The sequence below is a fragment of the Poecilia latipinna genome, unplaced genomic scaffold, assembly GCF_001443285.1.
Source record: "Poecilia latipinna isolate Pla-1442-1.1 unplaced genomic scaffold, P_latipinna-1.0 Scaffold104, whole genome shotgun sequence".
Classification (NCBI taxonomy): Eukaryota; Metazoa; Chordata; class Actinopteri; order Cyprinodontiformes; family Poeciliidae; genus Poecilia; species Poecilia latipinna.
In genome coordinates, this window is record NW_015112720.1 from 68,038 (window position 1) to 94,128 (window position 26,091).

Below are 26,091 nucleotides of genomic sequence, written 5' to 3' on the forward strand. Positions count from 1 at the left end.
GGCCCACGACGTCTACCTAGGGGGCATATGTGGCCCGCGATGTGAAATAAGTTTGACACCCCTGAAACTCTTGAACTGTGGTCCTCCGTGTGTCTCTGCTGGTCTCGCTGTTCCTAGCTGCTCTGAGAGGATGTGAGAGGGATAAGGTGGAGTGATGTCAGCCTTTGTCCTGTTGAGGTCAGGCCAAATAGAAGCTTCCTGTGTGTCTGAGAAGTTTTCTCAAGCTTATAACAGGGTGTGGAGAGAAATCACAGCAAACTGCTGACATCCTCATGGAGATAAATATAGCTGACTGACTGATAGCTAAAGATGAAGGGTTCGTTTGACTTTACAAAGCTGGGAAACATTTTTTCCCCCTTTGCAGATTTCTTCTGTTTTTGCCTTTTCGTCTCTCTTGCATGTTTTAGATAATCAAAGAGGTCTTATGACTAAATAAACATAATCNCANTAAATGCAAAACACATGTTTGAAACAAAGATTTCACTAAATCAGTGTTTCTCAACCCTGGTCCTCACCGCCCCCCTGCTCTGCATGTTTTAGATGTGCCTCTATTCCAGAACAGCTGATTAAAATGATTGCATGACCATCAAGTGCTGCAGAAGCCTGTAAATCACCCAGAGATACAATTCAGGTGTGTGTCAGAAGGGAAATACCTAAAACATGGAGGACAGGGGGCGGTGAGGAGCAGGGTTGAGAAACATTCAGAGGTTCTTTTGATGTTGTTTTGTGACCTCCTGGGTGAATTGTTGACATGCTCTGGGAGTCATTTTGGTAGACTGAGCCCTTCTGGGAAGGATAAAGACTGTTCCATGTTTTCTCCATTTATGGCTACTGACTCTCGCTGTGGTTCATTGGAGTCTACAAGCCTTCAAATGTCTTTGTAACCCTTTCCTGACTGATGAACAGCAATGTTTCTGTTCTAAAGACACTTAAGAGTATTAGCCAACTTCCTGTTCAGTTTAAGACGTTTCTTGATTCTGTTTGTCTGGCAGGAATCAGGCGTGGGTTAAATTTACCAGCTACACCCAATTAGATTTTATAAAAACATGGTTATTAACAGATATTTCATGACATAATATGAAACACGAGGAAATGACGGAAAATCTAAACAAGAAATCTATATGGAGTAAATATCTACACCACCGAATATTAACCTGTTTGTACTGTGAAGCTGGGACTTGATACTTCTCATGACCACCATAGACCTCTTTCTCTCTTCCTTTATTGTCAGCAATTTTCCTTTTCTATACATGATTAATTTATAATCACCAGCAGGTCATACACCAGCCAGGGTGCTCTGGCAGCTATATAGTGAGAAATCACGTGCCTTTATAACATGTAAGCTCAGTGACAGCTGAATCCAGCAAATTAAGAAGAATGTATGAAAGCTACTGATATCAACAAACAAGAAAAGCAACAATGATGTGAGGATGAAGACATGAAGGGAAATGTTATCTGAGAGGATTAGCTCAGAAACTTAACCTCCACCCTAAACCGGGACCCTAAAAATGGTGTGTTGAGTCCGGTCTACCTGTAATTTACCACAGTGGTGACTGGCAGTATGTGCCAAAATGGTAAACTGTGACAGCCTTGAGGTAAACATTGTAAAGTGATTCTCTGGTTTTGATTAGCATTACTACTCCAGTGCTGGCAGGTGTTCCCATTCCTTTTATGCAAGCAATTATGTAACCAGGATACTTATATAATAGGCAGCTATTCAGTTCAAGTTTCACTTCCCTGTAAATAAGTCAGTTTTTTACTCTAGAGCATTTAGCTTTGGAATAGAATAAAATACATTTTATTGTCGCCAAGTGGTGAGATTCAGATGTGAAAAACATAATGATGTTTTATACAGAAAGGGCAAAATTATATAATTGCATACTCTGAACCAAGGAATGTACAAATGTGAATGTGTATTTGTGTACTACAAAGAACAAACTACAATATATGAAAATAAAAGCTGTGCAAATAACAGAGATGTGCAAACGCAAGTAGAAATGTTATTTAAATATGAGTAGAACTGTAAACACTTATTTAGTTTCTTGGGAGAAGTGATGGTTATAGAGTCTAAGAGCTGTTGGGAGGAAGGATCTCCTCTAACACTCATTTGTGCACCTATAACGCAGCACCTTATAGAACAGTAATGTAAAGTATCTGAGTATTGTATCTGATGATACTCACAAGTTGTTTTTCCCCACCAAAACATGTCATTTTGCCCTTAAAAGTCACTTCAGCGCTATTTGGATTGTAGTTAGAGGTGAAGTGAAAATACTCAGACACTCTGTCCTTCACCTGGCTCAGATACAAGAACAATAAAGCAAATTATTGGTAAAGGACTGGATGTTCTTGTCAGATAAACTTTAAACAACAGCTGGAAGTACCTCTCTGTCTGACTGCTGAACGGCTGACTGAGTTGTTACTTTTAGTCAATGCATGTTGGACCTGCTTTTCTCAGTTTTTAGAGAAATCTCTTCATTTCAGTCCAGAATTCCTGATGTTTCTCAATTATGCAGCACAAACTGATTCTAAAGGAGAGATTGTCTCTGGTGGGTGACGACAAACAAGTCCTCTCTACATCTGCTGACTCACTGTGATTCCTGAATAGAGATTTCAGGAACCACTCCTTTTCTTTTAAACACTATTTTTTGTAAAATAGACTGAATTAGGGGTAATTGTCTTTATAATCTTTCCCAGAGTTATCCACTGGAAAGACGTGTCTTCCCAAAGCCCTGCTCAACCTTTACGGTGGTCGGAACGAAACCATTCCAGTGTTGGTGGACATTGCAGAGAAGACGGGAAACCTCAGAGAGTTTATAAACACTCCCTTCAGGGACGTCTTCTACAGAGGTAGGAAAATAAGATCACAATACATGTTATACAATATGTCTGTAGTCATCTTTTTTCATCTGTAGTCGTAACTGTTAGAAACTCACTGTTCATCATTACATAGCATCCTTCAGACTATTGTAATCTGAGAAGTGTAGTGTTCATTTGTGTTCATACCCTTTGACTTTGAAAACCCTAAATAAATATCAATGCAACCAGTGGCCGTACAGAAGCAACCTCGTTACTAAACAGAGCCTTTCTGTATATAAATGACTTTCCACATAAATGCAGATGTTCTGTGAAGGCCCCAGAGGTTCATTAGAGAACGTTTGGGACCAAACAGCATCGTAAACACCAAACAACACAGCAGACAAGTCAGGGAGAAAGCTGTGAAAGAGATTAAAGGAGGGTTAGATTATAACGCAACATCACAGGCCTTCAGGTTATGGAATTACATCAAACCTACCACGACATGGCTGGGACAAGGTGACTGTTTAGGTGACAAGCCATAGTGGTCAATTACAGAGCACAGTACCATGGTGTGGTGCATTTGGTGTACCATACCAAATGTATGGTATTCTGAATAGTCAGTGTATATAGTCAGTCAGATTTCTCTCTTACTTACACCATCAACTTTACAAAGACGCATTTCCCAACACTCATGTTGTGGAGCTGCACTGCAGAGTTGAAAATCTTTTCCTTGCTCAACTGTTCTTACAAAATTTCTGTCAACAATGCAATTGCCTACATTGTGTAATCAAGTCTTGGAAAAGGCCTCGGTTTAGGTGATATGTTTTCAATTTACTGCAACGTGAAGCTGTGTTATGAAATGGTTTGAATGGCAGCAACTCCTGCAGCTGTCTTCTGTCTCCAGGCCAGACGGCGCTCCACATCGCCATCGAGCGACGCTGCAAGCAGTATGTGAAGCTGCTGATGGAAAAGGGAGCAGATGTCCACGCTCAAGCCCGGGGACGCTTCTTCCAGCCCAAAGATGAGGGCGGCTACTTCTACTTTGGTAAAGCCACTTTTTTGCCATCAAGAAGCAGACGTTGTTGTACTTCTGTATTTTCAGTCTTGCAACACCTCATTCTGACTCTCTGGTTTTTATCTTTGCAATAATGTGCTGTTCTTGTAATTTCGCTGTCTCATTTCTTTCTCTCTCTCTACCCATTTTGGTTACACGGTTTTTAATTCACGTCTGTGTTTTGAATTACTTTCCGAAGTTGCTGGCAGCGTTGAAATGTGAAAGCATGGAAAGTTTTTTTTCCAAGACGCAGATGCCTTCTCTGCCACAAAAAAGTGACATCAGAACCCCACCCTCTTTTTATGTTGAATGTGGAAGATTTTGGCAAGAGAAATGTGGACAGGATACTCCACCACACACCTAAATGTTTTTGAAGTATGGTACGAGAATTTGCTACTTAAAATGCTCCAAGAACATATAAAAAGACGAGCATTATGTTTTACTGAGACAGTGAAAGATGTCTGTGTTCTGCAGTTTGGAAACGTAAACATCCTCTCCTGGTAGGAAGAACCTCGCTGACCTTAACGCAGGCAGGACAGACAATTAGAGGTGACTAAGCTCAATGGCGCCCTCTGCTGGCTACAGTGAAGATTTAACCTCAGTCATTACTATCGAAGCTCTTGGAATATTTGCTTCATTCCTTTATTCGTGACGAAATAAAACATTCATTAACAATCGTCGTAAAGAATCAACAAGTCTTTCTTTAAAGTAGAAAAAATTGTAAGTTTTGCTTACTCTTATAATATTTTACCTTTTCTTAAATCTAAATAACTTTTCCGATTAAAATCAAGTGCCATATTCCTTTTTCAGCACAGAGGTGAGGATTTCTATTTCCACTTAGCATGGTTGTCATTCCCCAATCCCAGCGTGTCCGGGGCACAGTGTGAGTAATTTGCTGCGGAGCTTTGCGGTGAGGTGAACAGGAACCTGGCAGGGCTGTTGGCTAATGGGATTTAGGCTCACGCTAACTCTCTGCATGCACCCGTGCAAATCCATGAAGAGGAGCGTTTCTATGTGAGGTGACAAAGTAATCTGTCACCCATGGCAACGGCTCATTTTCAGCAGCTGCCTTTGGCACTCTGGCCCCTCTGCGCCCCTCCCTCGAACAGCCACTAATTGTGCAGCTTTCATGCAGAGGATTTAAGTCGGATCTGTGATCCGTGTTTAGTCTGCTTTGTGAAAAACTACAGATGCCAGCTACGGCTCTTAATTAACCCTGCTATTCGTGTTTTTTTTTTTGTTGTTGTTTTTTTAATACGTTCAATCTGAAGCAACTGTTTCCGTTCCCCTTCAGGTGAGCTTCCCCTCTCTCTGGCTGCCTGCACCAACCAGCCTGACATAGTGCACTACCTGACAGAAAATCCGCACAAGAAGGCCGACCTGCGGCGCCAGGATTCACGCGGAAACACCGTGCTGCACGCGCTCGTGCACATCGCCGACAACACCAAGGACAACACTCGTTTCCTCACAAAGATGTACGACCTGCTGCTGATTAAGTGTGCCAAGCTCTTCCCAGACTGCAACCTGGAGACAATACTCAACAACGACGGCATGTCACCCCTCATGATGGCCGCCAAACTTGGAAAAATTGGGGTAGATACATTCACCGTGTCATTCGATCCTCATCATCCTGTCTGTATGATTAAACATAGAATAGAATAGAATGGAATCGAATAGAATAGAATTGCTGTAGTGTTCCCAGTCTACCTGTAATTCAGTGAAGAATGAAGGCTTTAAGTATGACTTATCATTAAAATTGCTATATTACTGTCAGGATGTAGTTCAAACATTGAGATTTCTGCTCTTGATCTGAGGAGCTTTGTTATTTTGATGTCCAGGGCGTCAACACTCCTCTGTCAGCCATGCAATGATCGTGCAAGTCTCACTTTTCTCCACATAACCGCCCCGTATTTACGTCCTGTGAGGGTTTCATTGTACTTGAAGGTGAAGCAATATCACACCAAAATTCTTACCCAGAAGAAATTTGGATCAGGCTCTAAGAACAAAACAAGTCAGTGTTTAACCTAAATATTGTGGTTAAACAATCTGGATGCATGTTTGGAGAGAGGAGGCATTGATTGAACAATTAGACTGATTGTTGGTGGATATTCACAGACATTTTGTACAGAAAAACAAAACAAAACAAGCTAAGACCACTGTAAAAGTATGCATTTTCTAACTTGATAGACTTTATGCTCACAAACACACAGTCGCCCCAAAGGTCTAACAGTTGACTCTGCATAAACTCTCTGTCCTAACCAATGTTGTGTTCTCCAGATCTAATCTAATTCTGGGGGAAACCTGTTCAACAGAGTTGTTTTTTTTTTTAATGAAAAATGTTCATTGCTGTTTGCTTCCAGAGTGTTACCTCATATGTATCGCATAGAGGATCTTTGCTTTATCTTTTTTATCTTTTTTCTGTTGCCAAAGAGCAACTGCACATTTATTTGCCATAGTTCTGTCAGAAAGGCCTTTTTTTTGTCCACAGTCATACAGACTGACAGATTTAAAGATGATGGCATTATAGGTGCAACATTATCATCCATAAATACAAAAGTGCTTCCTCTTTTAGAGGATATGTGTTTTAAAATGGTCTGCTTAAAAAAAAAAAAAAAACATCTAAAAGGCCAGTTGTGATTTATGTTTCTTATTTTCAAGATCGTTTTTCTCTCTCTAAAATATGTTTGAGTTTTAAATTAAATCTCAAAGTCTAGAACTCAGTTCCCCTATATCCCTCTAGGTTTTCCAACACATCATTCGACGTGAGGTCAAAGACGAAGAAGTTCGTCATCTGTCACGTAAATTTAAGGACTGGGCTTACGGTCCGGTGTACTCCTCCCTCTACGACCTGTCCTCATTGGACACATGTGGAGAGGAACCATCTGTGCTTGAGATTCTAGTATACAACAGCAATGAGGTAAAAATAAAAATAAAAATAAAAATCCCAAGAATATTTTATTTGCATCTGGAAAATGAAGGGGGTTTGTTAAATTTTTCTTCAGAACCGCCATGAGATGCTGGCTGTGGAGCCCATCAACGAGCTGCTGAGGGCCAAGTGGCAGAAGTTTGCTGCTGCCACTTTTTACATCAGCGTGGTGTCCTACCTCTTCTCCATGATCATCTTCACCTTGGTGGCCTATTACCACCCAACAATGGAGGAGGTCGGTGTGAATTTAACGCAGCGTTAGCCACGTATATTTGGCTTTATTTTATTGGTTTCTATGTAACACAACGTCACCCCTGCCTCAGAGCACGATGCTGCCACCCACATTTTTTTCCTGCTCTTTCTGTGATACTGGTGCTGTTTTTATGCCAATCATGCTGTTTGCAATTGTGGCCAAAACATGAAAGCTTGTCTTCATCTGTCTATAACAAATACTCACAGAAGGCTTATGAAGACTTGACCCTTGCTTCGATATTTTCTGAAAGAGAATGAGCACCTGTCCTGCAAAATTACTCCATAGCTCCTAGTTAAGGAGAAAACGGAAGAGTCCTGTCAAATCTCTCATCTCTGAAGGCATTCAGCTGCCACATTAAACACAAAGACAAGCTTAAGAGCTTTATTATATATAACTTTTGAATGTCTGTGAGTTTAAGTATAATTTTGTCCTGTGTGTCTTTGCAGTCAATCTTGACACCGATTTAACTAAATCCTTTTTTTTTTGGGGGGGGGGGACATTTCTTTAGCCGCCTCCTTACCCCTACAAGACCTCATCTGACTATTTACGGATGGCTGGAGAGATTGTAACACTGGCATCGGCGATCTTCTTTTTCCTCACAAATGTAAATTATTATACCTTATTTATTCCCTGTAGTCACTGTGTCATTAATCCATCATGTAACAACGTGTTGCTGATGAAATGCTTCCGTGCGTCTCTGCAGGTTAAGAACGTCCTCCTGAGAAAGTGTCCTGAGGTGAAATCTTTAGTTTTTGATGGATCCTTTCAGCTGCTGTAGTAAGTCTCTTTCCCCCATCTTTGTACCTCCTCTTGTGTCTCTTTAAGGCAAATTTAACATTCTCTTAATTAAGTCACCCACTTAATCACTTAATTACTCACATTTTTTGGCGTTGTTTTTTATAGTATCAAAGATGAAGATATCCGGCATCAGTTCAACGCGTGTTGATTTGAATCATCGGCTGCGATGCTGATATTTTAATAAGCCGCGGCTCCATTTCATTTACGACATTAACAAATCTTTCCCTCCTATTTGTCCAGCTTCATCTACGCTGTCCTGATCATCGTCACTGCTGCTCTCTACCTGTCTGGCATCAAAGCCTACGTCGCTGTGATGGTGTTTGCACTCGTCCTGGGGTGGATGAACACGCTTTACTTTACCAGAGGCCTGAAGCTCACTGGTACCTACAGCATCATGATTCAGAAGGTCAGATGATGAACTCTGACACCTGACTGAATGCTCTGCACTTTGTGCATAACTTGACTTTTCTTGTTTTTTACCTTGCAGATTCTTTTCAAAGATCTGTTCAGATTCCTGCTCGTCTATGTGCTCTTTATGATCGGTTATGCTTCAGGTGAGCTAAGAGTTAGCCTCCCTCCACAGCCACTCATCTTTAGCTTCATGCTTCTGGACTGACATGTAAAGAGTCCTTCTCTGTTTCCGCCCTGCAGCCTTGGTGTCTCTGTTGCCAGTTTGTCCCACGGAGTCTGCTAAGAACTCCACCACCTACTGCAGGAACCCAGACACTTTCAGCACTTTCCTTCTGGACCTGTTCGAACTGACTATCGGGATGGGAGATTTGGACATGATCCACAGTGCACTATACCCTGGAGTTTTTCTCATCCTCTTAGTCTCCTATATTATCCTCACCTTTGTGCTGCTACTCAACATGTTGATTGCCTTGATGGGGGAGACGGTGGGACAGGTATCCAAAGAGAGCAAGAAGATCTGGAAACTTCAGGTGACAGCTTTTATTCCAACCTAAATCTTTTTTTCTTTTTGTAATTGTTCGATAAAAAAGACGATTCTTGCAGAGTGATTTCAGATATGCTTAAATTCCCCCCCCCCCAAAAAAAATAAAAAAATAAATTCCTGCTGACAAAATCCAGCTGAGATAGCAAACTTTTACACTACAAAGTCCAAATTATCTCCTCGAAAGAGCAAACGTCACTGTGATGGGCGAACTTCAGAAAAATATGCCAAATTAGCTGAAAGTTCCTCAGATTGAATCCCTGCTATTGACTTACTTTACTTGCAGTGGGCAACGACTATCTTGGACATCGAGCGCGCGTTCCCAGTGTGCGTTCGCAAGTCTTTCCGAGCCGGGGAGATGGTGACTGTGGGGAAGAACCTAGATGGTTCACCAGATCGACGGTGGTGTTTCAGGTATTTACTGGGACTCCTGACCTCTTCATACAGCCCCATGATAACCACCAGCCATGACAAAAAAAAACTCCTAACGTATTCACACTCAAAAAATTTATAATTATGATTAAAATTATTATTTTATAATAATAATAAATAAATAAAATGAAAATAAATACAATTATTTTGTTTATTAAAAATATATACAATTATTGTATTTATTATGAATTAAATACAATTATTTTATAATTTTATTTTATAAGTTTTTTTTTTTAGGTTTTAAGTGACAAACCAGCACAGAATTGTGGAGTTTAAGAAAAACGATGAATGATTTTCAAAACGTTTACGAATGAAAATCTGAAAAGTGACAAAAGGTTTAGGTCTGGACTTTGACTGGACCGTTCCAACACATGAATATTCTTTGATTGAAACTGTTCAAGAAAAACGTTCTGATCACTGCATAAAGTCTTTTAGTATCTATTTGTATTACAATCCCACTACATAATACCACCACACTCTGTTTTATTTTGTAGATTTCATGTAGTGCAGTTGTTATATTTCTGACCAAAAGCATCTGCTTCCTCAGCTTTTCTGTGTTCACCACATAGCTTGTGACAAAGTGCAAATGGAGCTACTCATTATTTTTGCCATCTTTGTTTCCATTTCTTTTTCTGCTTTAAAATTATTCTCTACTTTTTGGTTAGTCTACAACATAACATGCACAGATCTGAGGCTGCTCTCAGTCAGAACGGTGTGCTGCTCCTTCAGGGTGGACGAGGTAAATTGGTGCCACTGGAATCAGAACCTTGCAATAATCAGTGAGGATCCGGGCAAGACTGATACCAGCCAAACCAACGGGGTGCAGCCAGGTGTCAGAGGCCTGAGGAGAGGTGAGATCCTGACGGCTGTGATTAAATTCATTCCCGTTTAACAGAATCCAGTCGTATGGACCACATGCATGTGTAAGATTGGATTTTTTTTTTCTCTCCCTCAGATCGCTGGTCCACTGTGGTCCCTCGGGCGATGGAGTTAAGTAGAGGCCCTCGCTCCCATGATCTGGTGGTAGAGATGGAGCCACTGACGCCAAGATAGCGAAGCCTGCAGAGACTCTATTGATTCTTGTGTCAAAGCCGCCGACTCTGGTATTAGGTTTCAGGGGAAATTTTTGGTCAATAAGCCTCCCAGTTCGCACATGCCTCACGCCAGAAATTCACAGGGAGAACGTAGAGTAATATAATGTTTTATTTATAAAATAACAGAGGTTTAATCCTGCAAACTGACACTGAGCACACAGTTATAGGTGAAAACAAACCCGAAGATATTGTAACAGTAAATGTTTGCTCTTGGTAGAAGATAAGCTGCAGTTTGTAATTAGTTTTTTTTTTTTTTTTTTAATACTTGTACAGAGGCGTAGGAACCCTAAATCCTTAATGTTCTGTTCAGCTCTGCATGTCAGACAGTAGTGGGCGATCACTCAGGGAAATCAGATCATTTCAGCATTTGGAGTGTTCCTATATTCTGAAAGTAAACAGCTTTATAGCTTTTTTTAATAAGCATAAACAGATTATCACTGCATTAGCACATTTTTATATTATTTTTGCAGCTACGATCACACTGCAAGATCTTTATTTTTTTTTATTTTCTTTCAAAGCGAGAGATAGCAAGTAGCTTACCTTATATTAAAAACTTTACCTTAGAGACTGTTCTCTACGTGCTGCTTAGAATATTTTGTAGGTGGAAAGTTTCAGTATATAGGGCCAGGATATATCCAATGTATGCACCATATGTTTTTAAAATTGTTCTTTATATTTTATTAATGAAATGCACTCCCATGAAAAGCACAGATTTGAACTGGCAGCTTGGGCAGAACAGCTGTCAATTGAGCTGAAACAATGCACTATGCCAACTTCTGATGTGCACATTATTACATGAATACAAAGACGTCATCCCGAACAAGATGGGCAGGTTATAGTTGTCAAGCAAATATGCAAATCAAGACAATAGCCCTTCGTGCTGTGGCTTGTCTTTGAATTTGCAGAGTTATTGTTCCTTTGCAGCTGCGGTATTTGCATAATCAACTCTTAGTCCGTACCATTGTATACTTCCCCTCAATTTGCTGCAGCGTTTTCAGTGCAGTTGGCGTTGTGCCCTAAACAGCGTTCTCCCTTTTTTTTCCCTTAATGTGCATCGGCTCCATGCAGGGTTACTTGTGCATCATTGTGCTACAGGACATGCGTTTCATTTTTTTACAGGTCCACTGCTGCCTTAAGGTCACAAATCATTGGTCTCTGTTTACATTTCTCCAACATGTCTATGCATTAGTGTATTGTTTATATATTGCCATAAAGAACAGTAAACACTGACAGATTTTATAAACCATGAACTCGAATCTTTATTTGTTTTTGTGCAGATGAAGATTTTTTTTATTTTTATAATCAGAATCTTAAAAAATTACATTTTAAATGAGATATTAGAAAACAATAACAGATACGTGAATCAGAATCCACAATGAAAACAAATTCTGGGAACAAATTATTATTATTTTTTTTAAATATACACAACTAAATTAGATGAAGAATCAAAAAATATAAAAATTGGTTTGCGATTGAGGTATAACACATTACAACATAGTTTTTAATGAGTGCTAAACTCTATCAACTAAACTAAAATGTGTCTTTAAACCTCCTTTGAGTAAAGAAAACTATATAGCTTGCCTGCAAGTCGGACAGTTTTTTGCAAGAAACAGCATATTATCACCATCAATTATGAAATTATTTATAAAGAATGTAATTAAACCCTAATGCTGAAAAAAGTTTGCTCATCATTTAATATAACTGCAATTTCAATGTTGGTCTGTTGATGGCGGCAGAGGTCTAAAGTTTTTACAGACTGAAAAGTCGCGTGTGTGCGTGTGTGTTTTGTCTGCTGTGCTGTTTTTGGACCCAGATATTATAAATGTAATCTTCAGCTGCAAATATTGAAAGGTCAGTGTGCAGAGGATGCTGCTTCTTTGGAATATTTTCTCCAGACGACCTCAGGTGTCCTCAGCGATCTTCCGTCTTTCCTAACAGAGCTGCAAGCCGCTAAAAAACGTTTTCATTCCTTTTTCCCTTTCACCTTGTTTTTCCTCCTCCTCTGAAGATTTTCACACTCATGATGGCGAAGGCCTCATCCGTCATCTCACATCCTCCTCCTCCTCTCTCCCATCTGCGTCTGAGGCCAGCAGCGCTGAAGGACACAGGGAATCTCTCACCACCTCCGAGAAGAGGCTAATCCTCTTTGCCCCAACTTTAACTGGGCCACTAATCCTGCAGGTTTATCTAAGCAGTGAGCACCTAGCACTGCTGACAACTTGGCCTGCCCTCCTCCCTTCACCCCGTTAAGTAGGGCAGGGCTCGGTCCTGCAAGTGTCACTGTCAGCAACTCTGGAACCACACGCTTGCACAGGAAGTGTGAGCTGTTAACAAAATGGCTCGTCTGCTTGCAGCAGGCGTCTGCTGGCTGCCACAAAAGTGTCTCAACGAACCAAGTGACAGCCAGAAGGGACGGTGTTGTAACGGCCCTTGTTTGGTAACCGCACAGAAGGGAAAGTTTATTCCCTCAGCCAGGAGGTCTGATGGTGACTAACTAGCTTAGGTTTTGGAAGGACAAAATGTTCAGCTATTGTTCAGCCAGTTAGGCTTTAAGATGTTTAGGCTGACTGGTCTAATGAGGACACAAGACCAGACTTATGCTAAATCCCCCCCTTTTTTTTTTTTTGACTAAGCGACACTTCAGACTCGCATCTTCTGAAACAGCAGAAACATCATACTGTTCACTGTGAACAATCATTTAAACCAACTTATAGTGCCCAGGAAAAGAATTGAGGCATCTTGAAGTTTCACATTTTGTCACACTACAACCACAAACCTTATATTGGAGACGCTTTAAGGAGACAAACAAAAAGAATGCATGGTTGTGAAGTGGAAGGCAAAGTGTTCGTCTGAGTCAATACTCTGTAGACCCACCTTTCACAGTAATTTCATCAGCGAGTCTGTCAGATTTGTGCAGCTACTGAAACAGAAACATTGTCTCATTCTTTGCAAAACAGCTAAGCGTGGTCAAACTGGAAGGAGAGCCTGTGAACGTCAAGTAAAGTCTTACAGCAGACTCTCAGTTGGAATTAGGTCTAGACTTCAGTCCAAACCAGTTTACTGTAGATTTTAGAGTTGTTGTGCTGCTGGTCCAGTTTCCAGTGTTTTACAGCCTCCAGCAGGTTCCTCCTCCTGCCCCCTTCCCTGTATTTAGGCCCATCCATCTTCCCATTAACAACCAGCTTCCTGTCCCTCTTTAAGAAAAACTTTCACATAGCATATTGCTGCCACTATCAAGGTGGGGATGGTGGGTTGAGGGTCTTAGTTTTCTACCATCCACTGTTTTATAGGCTAAACTTTTCAGATTTGGTCTCATCTGACCAGAGCACCTTCTTCTACATTTTGCTGTTTTACCTTATATACAGTAGTTTGTGTCAAATCGCAAACAGGACGTCTTGTGCTTTTCAACAGTCTTGCCACTCTTTCATAAATGCCAGATTTGTGGAGTGCACAAATGAGAGCAGAGCTTTTTGGAGCTGTTGCTCAGACAGTCAACCTGTCTGCGCTGCTGCTTTACCCATAATCTTTTTTTTACATGCTGAAAAGTATCTGTTAATAATTTGGCCGGTCTAATGAAATAATGCTTCCTTCCTGCATGCTGTTTTTGCTGCTGGCAGCTTCTGCCTGGTTCTCTTTGGCCCCTATAAAAACCTCAGCACCCCGCTTAGGCCTCAAGGTCAGAGACCCTCTCCTCAGTTCCCGACACGCATCATACATATTCAGAGGGGAAAGATGCACTCACTACTCCATAACTTGTTGAACAGCATCTCCACGGAGTAAAGAAAATGGATCCTGGACGACAAACTCAAAATTATAACAAATTGGCTCATAAATATGCATTAAAAAAATTGGAATGAGTTTCCTGGCTGAACTTTGCTTTGGTCTATCACATAAAAAAATACATAATATGTAGATGTTGAACATCTTAGGTGGTGTTAATCTCTTTCAGGACGCCGTATGTGTATTAAAAACGACATCTTGTCTCTGCAGAAAAAAAACAAACGATGCCGCCCCTTTTTCCTGACTTTCTTCTTTAATTCTTCCCGACAAAACATTTCTGCCAAGAAGAGTGACATTTCTAAATAGAATGAGCAATCACTGGAAGCACTGGGAGATGAAGAGCCAGAGACATATTGGTCAGGTGGCGTGTGAGATGACCTTTCAGTCCATACGAGACGAAATGAGGCCAGTGAACCCGAAATGATTCAGAGTGTCTAAACCGACAGGCGAGGGCACGGCCGTGGCGGAGCTGCAGCTCGGCTCCGCCGGCCTCGGTGGGCGTCTCTTGTGATTTATTGTGAAATTGCCAAGGACTCAATGTGGCATGCAGGTGAATGAGTTTTGCTAATAAGAGGAGCATTTCTGCTCCACGGAGCTCTTTTTCTGTGTGAGCGAGTGTGTGTGAAATCAGCGCGCTGTGTCTCCCAGTGCCGCCGCATGCTCTGGTGGAGGCGGCTGCCTCATCAGTCTGGGGATTATCTGGTGTTTTCGGTGGGCAGAGAGACTAGGAGAGAGAACAGGAAGGGTCTGTGCTGAGTTCTTGAGGATATCTGTGCTGTTGAGCACGGAGATTAGGTATACGATTACAAAAATAAATAAATAGATGAAAGGCTGTCATTATGTATTTAATTTAAATATCAAGCAAACATGTTTTTTTTTATTTCATTATATCAACGAGACTTTATGTGATAAACTGAAAGAAAGTAGCGTACAATAGTAAAACAGAAGAATTAAAAAAAAAAAAAAAACTGAACATTTCTGTAAGCATTCTGCCACTTCTTTACTCTGTTACCCTAAATAAAATCCAGTGTTGCCAGTTGCTTTAACACTAAGTCGGTGCAACCACGGCTAAAAAGTAAAAGCTCGTTTGCAGTTTGGGACACGGCAAACAGGGATGCTTTTCTTGAACAGGGGCAGGAAAACAGGAGTTGTTGGGGAGATGAATGGAGCGACATAAAGATCATGTCTGGAAGTAAAGCTGTTAGAGGCTGCAAAAGGCTTGAGAACAGGGCTTGATGTTCATCTGCCAGCAGGACAATGACCATAAACACTGAGCCAGAGCTGTAATAGAACGGTTTAATCAAAGCATAAACCACAGCAAGAAGTGGTTTAAAAAGGTATTAACTCTCATTGTACAGAACACATCTGGAAGCCACAATTTTCCCATTTTTATTAATGTAGATTTTTATAATAATTTATAAATGTTGCCTCCTTTTCGTCCCTCTTCACCGTTATGAACTGCTTTGTGTTAGATCCCGCTGAAGTTTGTGGTTGTCATGTGATAAAATGTGAAAACAGTTCAAGGCGTATGAATTCCTTTTGCAAAACTTTGTGTTGCACAAATATCTAGAACAACAGCAAGCTGCAGTTTGAGCTCCCATTGCTGCTGCATCAGGTTTGAAAAATGGGATAGTGCACCTGTTGTTTCTGGAGTACTCGCCTCTTTTTGCCCACGTATGTAAATTGCATTCTTAGTAACCCAACTTCCCTTTTCCACTGCTGAAGAGCTTTCTCCGAAGCACAACCCAGAAAATAAAACCATTTCTGTCCCTCGTTTTTCTGCCTGCGTTTCCCTGAGGTGAGGTTGTTACCGCTGTAAAGGTGAAGGAGGTCAAGTGAACAACAAGATTGTCGAGGCGGGCATATGGCGGCAAAGTGCAGAGGCAATCCTCAGACTAATATGCTTACCGTCATTTATCAGACGCTTCGGTCCTGTGTCTTAAAATGCGAATAAAAGACAGAAAGGAGACGGACGTAGAAGTCATCTGCTTTATTTCCTTATGTCAAACATTGTACATAAGAGAGGAAAGGTCAAATGAAAAACAGCCAATCTACATTAAAGTAAAGAAACTCCAGTCCTGAGATTGACAAAAAAGCAGGGAGCAGGGAAAATGTCTCCTGTGATGGTTGAGATGGAGGAGTGACTGTGGCAGTTTCAGCAAATTGAAGATGATGGTTGCAGATCTGGAGAGGGTAAGCCGTCTCTGCGATGCTTGGCTGTAGGCACATTCAAAAGCTGAAAACCCCCGCGACTAAAGGATTTTACAGCTTTTCTTTTTATATTCAGACTTCTTTTTTGAAATCTAAGACTCGTATATCATTATTGTTTGAAAAGAAGAAAGAAGCATTGAACTCTTTACATTTTTTTTTCATCCTGAGGAGACAAAACCATTTTTTAAAAAAAAAACACAGTACTGCAGGGAAAACAATAAGAGAGATGCTTTATAGATTTCCCATTTCCATATATATTATTTTCTCAAGGTTGCGGCACCCTCGTACTTTGGCAGCGTTGGTGCACTTGAGATCATCTGGGGGAAAAAAAGACGAAGACACAGAAACTGCCTCACAAACCGCAAAAAGAATCCAAAAAGAGAGAGAGAAGAAGAGAGAGAGAGAGAGAGAAAAAAAAGCAAAATCCTCAGACTTTTGCGTTTAGATTGGATTCAGTAATAGACCGTCTGTGCAGACCAGATGAATATGTGGAGGTCATAAGCTTTTTCATTTAAACATACAGAGGAATAAAACAGTGTAAGCTCCAGGAACACCCTGCTGTGAAGTGGTGGCTTTAGGGGAAAAGATTCAGCTTTGTGTGTTAAGTTTTTTTTTTTTTTTTCGGGTTTTTTGCCTCGTGGCACAGTTTATAAAAATTATATTTAACATCTGCGGTGCTCACATCTGTCCAAACAATGGCTCGTCGTAGCAGACTCTAACTTATAAGAGACATTACCATGGTGTGCACAATAAAAACACAAATATTACAAAAAAAAAAGAATGCATGACATTATGTCATCCAGTACTGGTTGATTACAACAGGTATGATATTTTTATCATTGAATTACTGCACTTTGATCCAGATCCCTAAACATAAATAAAAATTCTGCGTTTTTTTTTTAAGTGCTTAACGTGCAGAATATCATCAAATCACCGTTTTGACCTAGTTTTTTTTTTTTAACTCTAAATAGTTTGTGATACACATTTTTAAATCAGTGCTTTTATATAAATCTTCTTATCATTATTTTGTTTTTACTATTGTTTAACAATTTAGTGAGACCTTAAAATTAACGACAGAGCAAAGATTCACAGGCATCTGAGCAGTTTTACTCGTTACCTGATTTTTAAATTTAGGAATTTAGATTTGCTGTCTTCATCGTCAGACAGAAAGATGCCGCTTGCACTGATCAAAGTAAAGTCCTGCCTGCATGGACTCTCAGGAGAGCTGAGAAGAAGCAGCTGAAGATTCGTCTCTTGGAGGCGATTGGCTCACGCCTGACACGTCGATACTCAGCTGCTTGTGTAGCGAGTCTGTAGTTTACAAGCGGATCTTAGCATTTGTAGTTTACAGTCAGCGCCAAATTACAAAGAGTGATGGGTAGAGCGTGTTTCATTTCGTTTTTTGAAAGAAAAATTTCCTAAGAGCCTATTTTTTTTTCTTAAGCAAGGAAAAGTGTAAAACCCTCCTTCAGCCAGATGACAGACAATGCGCAGCAACACGTGTGGGAGGGGCAGGGTTTTCTCCATTGAGCATGAAAAAAAAATGTCACTTTCTCTGCTGTCAGCAAAGCAAAACTATAGGAACATCACTGCAGCTTCTGCAAACCTTGGTGCCACTAACAAGCCCATGCCTTCACATTTTTAACCTTAGAGATCTGTGAGGATAAAACAACACATCTTCAAAGACACATAGTGCAACACAGCTGTGGCTGGTGGTTTAGAGATGCAATTCTCTCTAGGACCGTGTGAATTATTGATGGAAGTGTTTTCCTGCCAGGTGTGAGGGAATCGGAGAGGACTGGTGTCATAAATTCGTCCAATCTCAGATCCGAAGGAGGATCGAAGACAAGAGGAGGGACATGACTGGAGTGGACCCTCACCACACCCGCCGTGTGGAGGGTAGAGAAGCGTCGCCAGGACTCCACAGGGCAAGCGGCTGCCTTTTTTTCCCCCCTCCTCCACCGCCTCCCCGCCCTCGCTCTGAGAGCAAAAGAGCTGAGCCTGCTTCCCCCTTTGCTTCTCAGCAGTATTTAAGGTGCATAATATGCGACTATAAACCTTTACACAGGGCAAAGGTCTTAATGGACTTATTGGGATTTACTAAGGGATTTTTACAGCCAGCATAAGTCACTTTTCCTACACTTTGCCCTCCAACCATCCTCCATGAGCCTCTCATTGCCCTTGAAAACGTGTTAGCAGTCAATAGCGGGCTGTAGCCTCAGAGATAAGTTATAGATTTAAATGTCCTCGATCAGAAGGCGGCGTTGCTGTGATTAATCACTCGCGGAACAAGATGAGTTGAAATGTTTCTCTGGTTAGTGAAAATAGAGGATTTCTCTGCAGAGAACCGAGACACATTAAGTCTCCAGTCAAAGATTTGAAGGGACATGTCAATTATCCTGATTACCAAACGCTTTGAGGCTTTTCTGAGTCAAAAATTACCCGCATCCTTCCTTTTTTCCTTTTATCCATTCCTTCTTTTCTCTGTCAGATTGCACAGGGCCCCCTCAGTCAAGCAGGGAGCGAGCATGTATAATCCAACAGAAAACAAATCCCCCTCCATCAATCGCAGCCCGGCTTTTAAAACAAGCCTGGGCGCCATGGTGCGGCACTCAGGCCCTCAGAGATGCTGTGGCGTCTGTGATATAGCAACACCACCCGCCCGCCTCCCTCCCAACCACCACCACCACCACTCAGACCCTGCTGTCCTCCCCTCCGACGCCAGCCAGACAGCCAGTCCTAACCTTCGGTTTGTTTAAGCGCCGCTGAACCCTGTTGGCCCTGGATTGGGTGGGGGGGGGAGGTGGAGGAAGGGTGGGCTTTAGATAATGACCTGCCATATGCCACTCTGCCTCTGCAGCTGAGTGAGCCGTGGCTGGATCAGCCCAGGCACAAATCTATTTGAAATTTAATTCTATTATCCTAATATGAGCTGAGCGTCCATTGTCCGAATGAGGAACAGAGGAGTGGAGCAGAGTTGCAGGGCCAAGATGCGTGCCTTCAACAGGGGCTCATTAATGTGTGTGAAGGAGCAGAGGGACAGACAGTTGGGAGCCTGTGCTTCAAGAAGAGGTGATTGAGGGGGGTGGGATGCTGGACCAGCCTGGGCTGCATAAAAATGATTTAAAACTCTCATTTGTGCAGCCATTTTTGTTATGTTTTGCCAGAGCCTTTGAACTTTTCACCTTTTAGTCCCGCTACAACACAAACCCCAACGTCTTTTAGATGATAAAGAAGCACAAAGCAGTGGATAAGTGGAAGAAAAGTGCTGCATGTTTATCTTTTAAATACAATTCTCAAAAGTGTGGTGTGTATTTTGTATTTAGTTCCTTTTACTTTGACACCTCTAAGTAAAATCCAATGCTTACTACAGATATGTGGGAGGATTTCAGCTGTTTGTCCTCATGCACACATGGTTGCTAAATACCAACACCGCACATCACCCTGGACACACCATTCCCAGGGTGAAACATGGTGGCAGCAGCATCATGCTGTGGGGATGCATTTCTTCAGGGAAGCTTTGCAGAGTTGGGGGGGGGGGAGATGGCTAAAGACACTACAAGGTCTGTTAGAGACGGCAAATGTTTAGAGATCGCGGTTCACATTCCTGCATGACAACAATCCTAAACACACAGCTAACGCAAGTGGGTATGATTGAAGGACTTCAGTGGCCCAGTCAAAGTCCAGACCAACGTCAATTTGGGAATATGCAGCAAGATTTGAATTCACAGAGGCCCCGTGCAAAGCATGGACAGTCTCAGTCTCCACACGGCGTTGACTCGGGTGGTATGAATAAGAATACACAACATTTCACAAACGTTGAAATCAAACCTCTTCTTTTCTCTTCACAACTGCGCACTAATTCGTGTCTATCGCGCAAAACTCCCAAATGCTTGTGGTTGTAATGTGGAAAGATCTGAGTCAATGATTCGATCCATGTCTCTCTTCTGAAATCCCTTGCGACGGGTTTGATTTCAGTCGACTTTTTTGGATTAACAATCTCGAACGGCAATGTCCAGTAGCCAAGATGTCACCTAATGTTTCCGTTAGCTGAGGAGGCCTGGTGCCTCAGATCTCCACTGGTGGAGGGGGATGGGAGAGACGCAGACGCTAGAAACTCCACTGCCTTAAAACATCTCCCGTTTTCCACTGCAACATCATGTGACAGGGTTTAATGCTTGGATGCAGAAGTCAAACGGAAGGGATTTGGGGATGGGACGTATGTGTAAATCTGTCAAAATACTTCTACCACGCAGAAAATATGCTGGAATCAGACTGTGGCTCAAGAATTTGGCTGCTGAAACATAATGCATCTCTGCAATGTTGAGGTTTTACTATGTAAATTTAAGCCAAGAGGCTTTTATTCTTCAAGTCTGAAATATCTGTCAGCCATCAAAAAACTAAATCAGCCCTAGTTCGACATGTACGGATGAGAGTTTGGATAGTTTTCTTTTTTTTTTTTTTTTTGCATAAAGTAACAATGAAAGGAAATTAAGTTCCGATTACACTTTTTAGTCTCCCCTGTTTTCTTCCATAATCCATACAACAGCTTTTATTTAAGGAAAAAAAAACTTTATCTGGCAGCATTGTTTCTCCTTTTCTCTCGGGATGGCCAAAGTTCAAACATTTAGAAAATCAATCAAAAGTACAAGGTTCTAATCAATAAGGAATCGCACGTCAGATTACATTACGGCTCTGGTAGATCTATTAAAACAAAGGCCCAGGATCCCACTGGCCTCCAGAGAGCAAATGTGAAGAAAAATAATCACAGACTTCATAGCCAAGGTATGGCTTCTGAATATATTCTTAAAGGAATTTATTTTACACCTTAGAACAAATCAAAACAAAGAAACCAGAGATAAAGATTAGGGATGTGGTACATTGGGAATGTATTGAAAACTGTAGTTTACATTTTTCTTTTGGTGTAAGCTCAGAGAAAAAAAAAATGTTAATACAGTCATTATAATTGCACTTCATAAATCTAGACCGATGCCAGTATTTCTCCACAACAAAAGCTCCCCGTTCTCTCGTTCTGTCCAGTTAATAAATTCAATTTGCCGCTGAAATTTGACTGACAAAAGAAATGCTAATTTAAGACCAGAGAGCCGCTGCGCTGATACAATTTTTCTCACCCGCTCGGGGTCCCACAAGGCAACAAAATATTGTGGTAAATTTAAGTGCAGTACATTCGAGGAAATCTCACAGTCACAATGAATATTTCACTGCTCTGAATCATCAAAGTTAAGACTGGCCTGGGCCAACTGCACCCCCCACCGCCCGCCTCACCCGCAGCTGAAATGGGTAACAAAGAAAAGAGACAGGGCATGATTGTTTTCATTTTGTACTCGTTTGCAACAGTAAAGTACCCCAAAAGCACGATCTAATTTGTTTTCACAGCTGCTGTAAGTGCAGCAATAAAGGAGTCAAATGACTCCACCTGCACAGAAAATCTAAAGCCTCCAATGAAAAGGAGCAAGTTATCCCCTGTACATAACTCAGTCATAATGTTCGTCATAATGTTTATGGGACTGCTGAATCAGTCGGTCAGTCTCGCCGGAAAAGTCTGGTGGATCACACGATAAAATAAAAAAAAAAGTCTGAGGATTTTGAAGAACACAAACTAAGAAGGTACAAACAAACACACATGCACTCCGACGCACACACGCTTCAACATACAGCGCCTTGGAAAGGTATCCCCTTTGACATTAAAGCCGTTTTTCATGTTGCAAACAGAAATTTCAGAGCGTTTTATTGAGATTTTGTGTGATAGACCAACACAAAGTAGTGCATGATTGTGACGTGGAAAGAAAAAGATGAAATTTTTTTTTAGCCTCTTGTGTTTAATTCCATTTCATTGTATGCCATCTGCTCAAGATCTGATAAATAAGTTTTTGTTTTTTTTTTGGGAACATTTGAACACAAACATGAAGACCAAGAATATAGCAGATAGGTCAAAGAATGAGTGATGGGAAATTTAGATTATAAAACAATATTCCAAAGTCAAAATAAATCTCATGTGCAGTTTGCCAGAAGCTGCGTACGGGACACAGTAAACATGCTCCTGTGGTGGCAGCTTCATCATATGGGTATGTTTTTCTCCTACCTGGACAGGATAAGTGTGTTTTTTTGTAATAAAAAAAAGTAAAACCAGTTCCCAATTAGGCACAACTCTGTGTTGATCTGACACATGAATCAAAATAAAAACCTCTGAGATTTGGGGTCGAACGGTGAAAAAAGAAAAAGCGAAAATGTCAAACGTCACCTTTACAAGCTGCCGTACACATAAGGTTATCTCTGTTCCCTCCCAGTCACATTCTTTACTGTAACATTTCTTTTTGTTTTTCGTATTTTTTGCAACATTTTTTTTCTTTTAAATAAGTATTTTTGAAATTTACTGTCGGTTCCAGTGTTGGTTAGGAAAAAAAAAAAAAAAAAAAAAAAAAGCTCTCCGTTCAGGTTCTTACAGAACCGAAAGCAGCAACTCTGCCTCACATAAGAGAACATAAGAGAACATAAGAGACTGCACGTCAGCTTAACGAGGAAATTTTAAATCATAGTGACGAAAAAAGGAAAACAATAGAATAAGATAAAAAAAAACAGTTGAGACACTTTTCCTTGTAGCAGCCAATACATATAATATACCTACAAATATATCAAACAACAAAAAATAGGTTCAAGTTTTTCAAGTTTCTTAAATATATCATATCCAAACTACCCAATTCCAAACTTCAAAGTTAACAAAATTCAAGCAGTGCAATTAATTTATCAATTATAACAGCAACAATAACTAATATTGTACTACCCTTTTAGATTCAACCTTGTGATCCTTTTTATAAGAACACCCTAGAACTGCTAGTAATCCTCTGTTTTTTTTTTCCAGCACATTTCTATACGCATGTACTGTTACTGACTTTTGGGTTTTAAAAGCAGCCCTAAGCGCTGGCCCTTTAAGACCATTTCAGTGACAACCTACACAGTAGCTTCATCCTTAGTATTTGGAGAGGAGATACAAGTGGCGTATGCACTTCATGTCAAGCTATGATTCTCATCAAAAAAACAGTTTAAGAAGATAAAACAACAAAGCAAAAAAAAAAAAAAAAATTATTAATCCAAAAATCCTATTGGCAAACCACACAATGGAACATCAGGAGAATCTTGGAATCCCTTTTCCATCCCGCTGGCAGTAACTACTACCTTTTGTGTTAGGGATCCCCCACAGCCTGCTTTGAAACCAGAAAATCTACGGTCACACAGCGCAGCCACTGCTCTTCTCTAAGACGTCGCGGTCGTTAAAGCAGTGGCACTCGCAACAGTCCCGTAACATCTCTGTCTTGATTTTTCTTCATAAATTCACAACTCTTGATTAATTTCTTCCTCTTCTCTCTCCCACCCGTCCGTTCTATCTGTAAACAGGAAGGCGGATGTGTGCATGCTGGTGGTCCAACAGCCGCGGCACCGACACAGTCTCGTAGCCTTTGCCGAGCATCTGCTCCTTGATGCAGGGCGGGTGGATGTCGTTGATCAGATACTCCAGAGACTGCAGGCTGCTGCTCAGCACTGAAGTGTTGCACAGGCTCTTGCTGGGCAGGCTGCAGCACAGACCCCCGCCGCTGTCAACGGCGGGGTGGTGGTGGTGATGGTGGTAGTGGTGATGGTGGTGAGGATAGCCCATTTCTCTGTGGCCCGTCGCCGGGCCTCCCGTGGAGGTGCCCAGCAGCTCCTGGGGGTTGTAGCAGTCACTGTCGGGCGTCACCAGCACGCTGTTCCACGGCGGTGCAAAGTACTGACCCACTGAGAAATTCCCGTGCATGCCCACACAGTTCAAAGGGGAAGAGCTGACTTTGTCAAGCCCGCCCCCGCCGCTGGCACTCGCCGTCAGGTGGTAAGGCCTGGAGGAGGAGGAGGAGGACACCTGGGCTGCCATGATTCCCCCACCTGGAATGCAGGTTTCGGGGGACTTGCTGATGGCGCCCCCTCCTCCGCTGCCTCCGCTGTACATGCGGAGGACGGCCTGCTGTTGTTGTTGCTGCTGTTGGTGTTGTTGCTGCTGTTGTTTCTGCCACAGGATGTAGTCCATACCCTCCGCGTATACGCCGCTCTTCATTACTTCTGCACTTTGCGCTGGCAGCCCTGATCCCGTGTACACCATGTTAGCCTGGGGACCCATCCCGACGACATAGCCTCCCCCCGAGGAGCTCGAACCGACCCCCATGACTGCTGTGACCTGCTTGGAGGGGCTGGAATTTGTTGGTGCAGTGGAAGCCCCCTGACACACCTGCTGCAGGGCCTGAGCCTGGCAATGTTGGTTGATCTGATAGATGATACTCTGAATGGAGGGGAGATTAGACTGTGCAGGCAGGGACAGGCCTCGGCCCCCGGTTACAGGAATCACAGAGCCAGCCACAGTGACATTTGGGGGTACTGAATGTCCAGAGCCTTCTGGAGGCTTTGAGGGCCCAGAGTGGTATACCATTTGGCCATGACTGCTGGCTAAAGTGCTACTATTAGGGGGTGGATACGGCGCCACAGCTATGTGAGCTGGAGAGAGCTTAGTCCGTCTGCCTTCTGAGTTCTTGAGAACGCCTTTGGAGTGACCAAAGGTGGATGATGACGACGATGAGGACTTGACGATGGCAAGGAGACCCTGGTACCCTCCTGTGTGGAGATGGGGGTAAGGGCTGTAGCGCTGCCCCGTGGTATCATATCCGTTTACAGTCCGGTTAAGGTGCTTGTGCTGGGGAACCCTGATGTTGGTGGGGAAAATCTTGATGGACAGTGGGCTGTTTGCCGTCTTCTGAGCATAAGCATCGAGTTCTGCTGCTGTAGGGTACCGTGAGGAAAGTGAAGGTACCACCAGGTCACCTGAAAGACAAAACAGGAAAAAAAAAAGGATGAACACATGAAGATCTCAAAGGGACAAATGCAGAAAAATGCTGAGGTGAGATTTATTTTGGAACGTCGGGAGATTTCATAGCCCCAAATTCCTGTGAGGCACACAGGCACTTCTACTGAGTCAATGAAAAATAATGATATGATGACAACCCAATCAATAGCCAATATATCGCTTCTGTGCATTGGTAGGTATTGCTTTTTCATCTGAAGAGTTAGTCTGACTGATTACCCTGCTAATATCAGCTTGTTATGCTTGCATATGCTGCATAAATAGCAAAAATATTTTGCACCGTGAGCCCATTTCCTTGAAAACCGTTGTTAAAAGTGCAAGATTTCTTGCCGCAGTTGGAAAATTTGTTTCTGTTTTTAATAAAAACATTAGATCATATTGCAGATGTTTGTTTGAAAAATGTATGTGATAGCATTTCTACTCAGACTATGATACAGCGAGAGGCTCATTCCAGCCCATATCATAGTTGGATTCATATAAAAGAGAAATTTGCGAGCCGTGAGGCCTCATATTATGTTAATTACAGACCTATAAAACAAAGGTGCACAAGCAACAAATGGGCTGCAAAGTTTTTCAGGCTCGGCATGTTTTATGAATTTTAAGACCACCGTCTCGAGAATTTTATTAAGCAGATACACTTGAGTCGAACCCAAACACGGTTAGAAAGCAGCAGATGAGGACTGGCATTTATCAGCGCGCTCCTCCGCTCAGAGCTTTCTTTCCATCTCATTTTCACATCCTGATGTGGATGTACATCCCTAGACAAATGAATCTTTTTAAAAACTCATTCTGTCAGAGCCCGCTACCTTAGGCGCTGTTAAATCAGTGCATTGTGGAATTAATTTGGACTCTCTTCAGCGCTGAATTGGGTTAGCCTTGGTACCAGGCACGAA

General features: G+C 41.8%; 2 protein-coding genes across 4 annotated transcripts in view; one reads left to right on the forward strand and one right to left on the reverse strand.

Moving 5' to 3' along the window:
* Positions 1-11,553, forward strand: part of trpv4 (transient receptor potential cation channel, subfamily V, member 4) — a 23,528-nt gene extending 11,975 nt beyond the window's left edge. For both annotated transcript variants that reach the window (XM_015027591.1, XM_015027589.1), the window contains 13 exons: positions 2,695-2,847; positions 3,701-3,841; positions 5,145-5,443; positions 6,591-6,767; positions 6,853-7,011; positions 7,538-7,633; positions 7,733-7,806; positions 8,068-8,233; positions 8,315-8,381; positions 8,479-8,768; positions 9,066-9,193; positions 9,941-10,062; positions 10,167-11,553. In XM_015027591.1, coding sequence (XP_014883077.1) covers positions 2,695-2,847; positions 3,701-3,841; positions 5,145-5,443; positions 6,591-6,767; positions 6,853-7,011; positions 7,538-7,633; positions 7,733-7,806; positions 8,068-8,233; positions 8,315-8,381; positions 8,479-8,768; positions 9,066-9,193; positions 9,941-10,062; positions 10,167-10,264 — 1,970 coding nt within the window. In that variant the 3' untranslated portion in view covers positions 10,265-11,553. The remainder of the gene's footprint in view (positions 1-2,694; positions 2,848-3,700; positions 3,842-5,144; positions 5,444-6,590; positions 6,768-6,852; positions 7,012-7,537; positions 7,634-7,732; positions 7,807-8,067; positions 8,234-8,314; positions 8,382-8,478; positions 8,769-9,065; positions 9,194-9,940; positions 10,063-10,166) is intronic.
* Positions 11,554-16,485: 4,932 nt separating this feature from the next.
* Positions 16,486-26,091, reverse strand: part of fam222aa (family with sequence similarity 222 member Aa) — a 78,023-nt gene continuing 68,417 nt past the window's right edge. For both annotated transcript variants that reach the window (XM_015027593.1, XM_015027594.1), the window contains exon 3: positions 16,486-25,158. In XM_015027593.1, the coding sequence (XP_014883079.1) occupies positions 23,696-25,158 (1,463 nt within the window). In that variant the 3' untranslated portion in view covers positions 16,486-23,695. The remainder of the gene's footprint in view (positions 25,159-26,091) is intronic.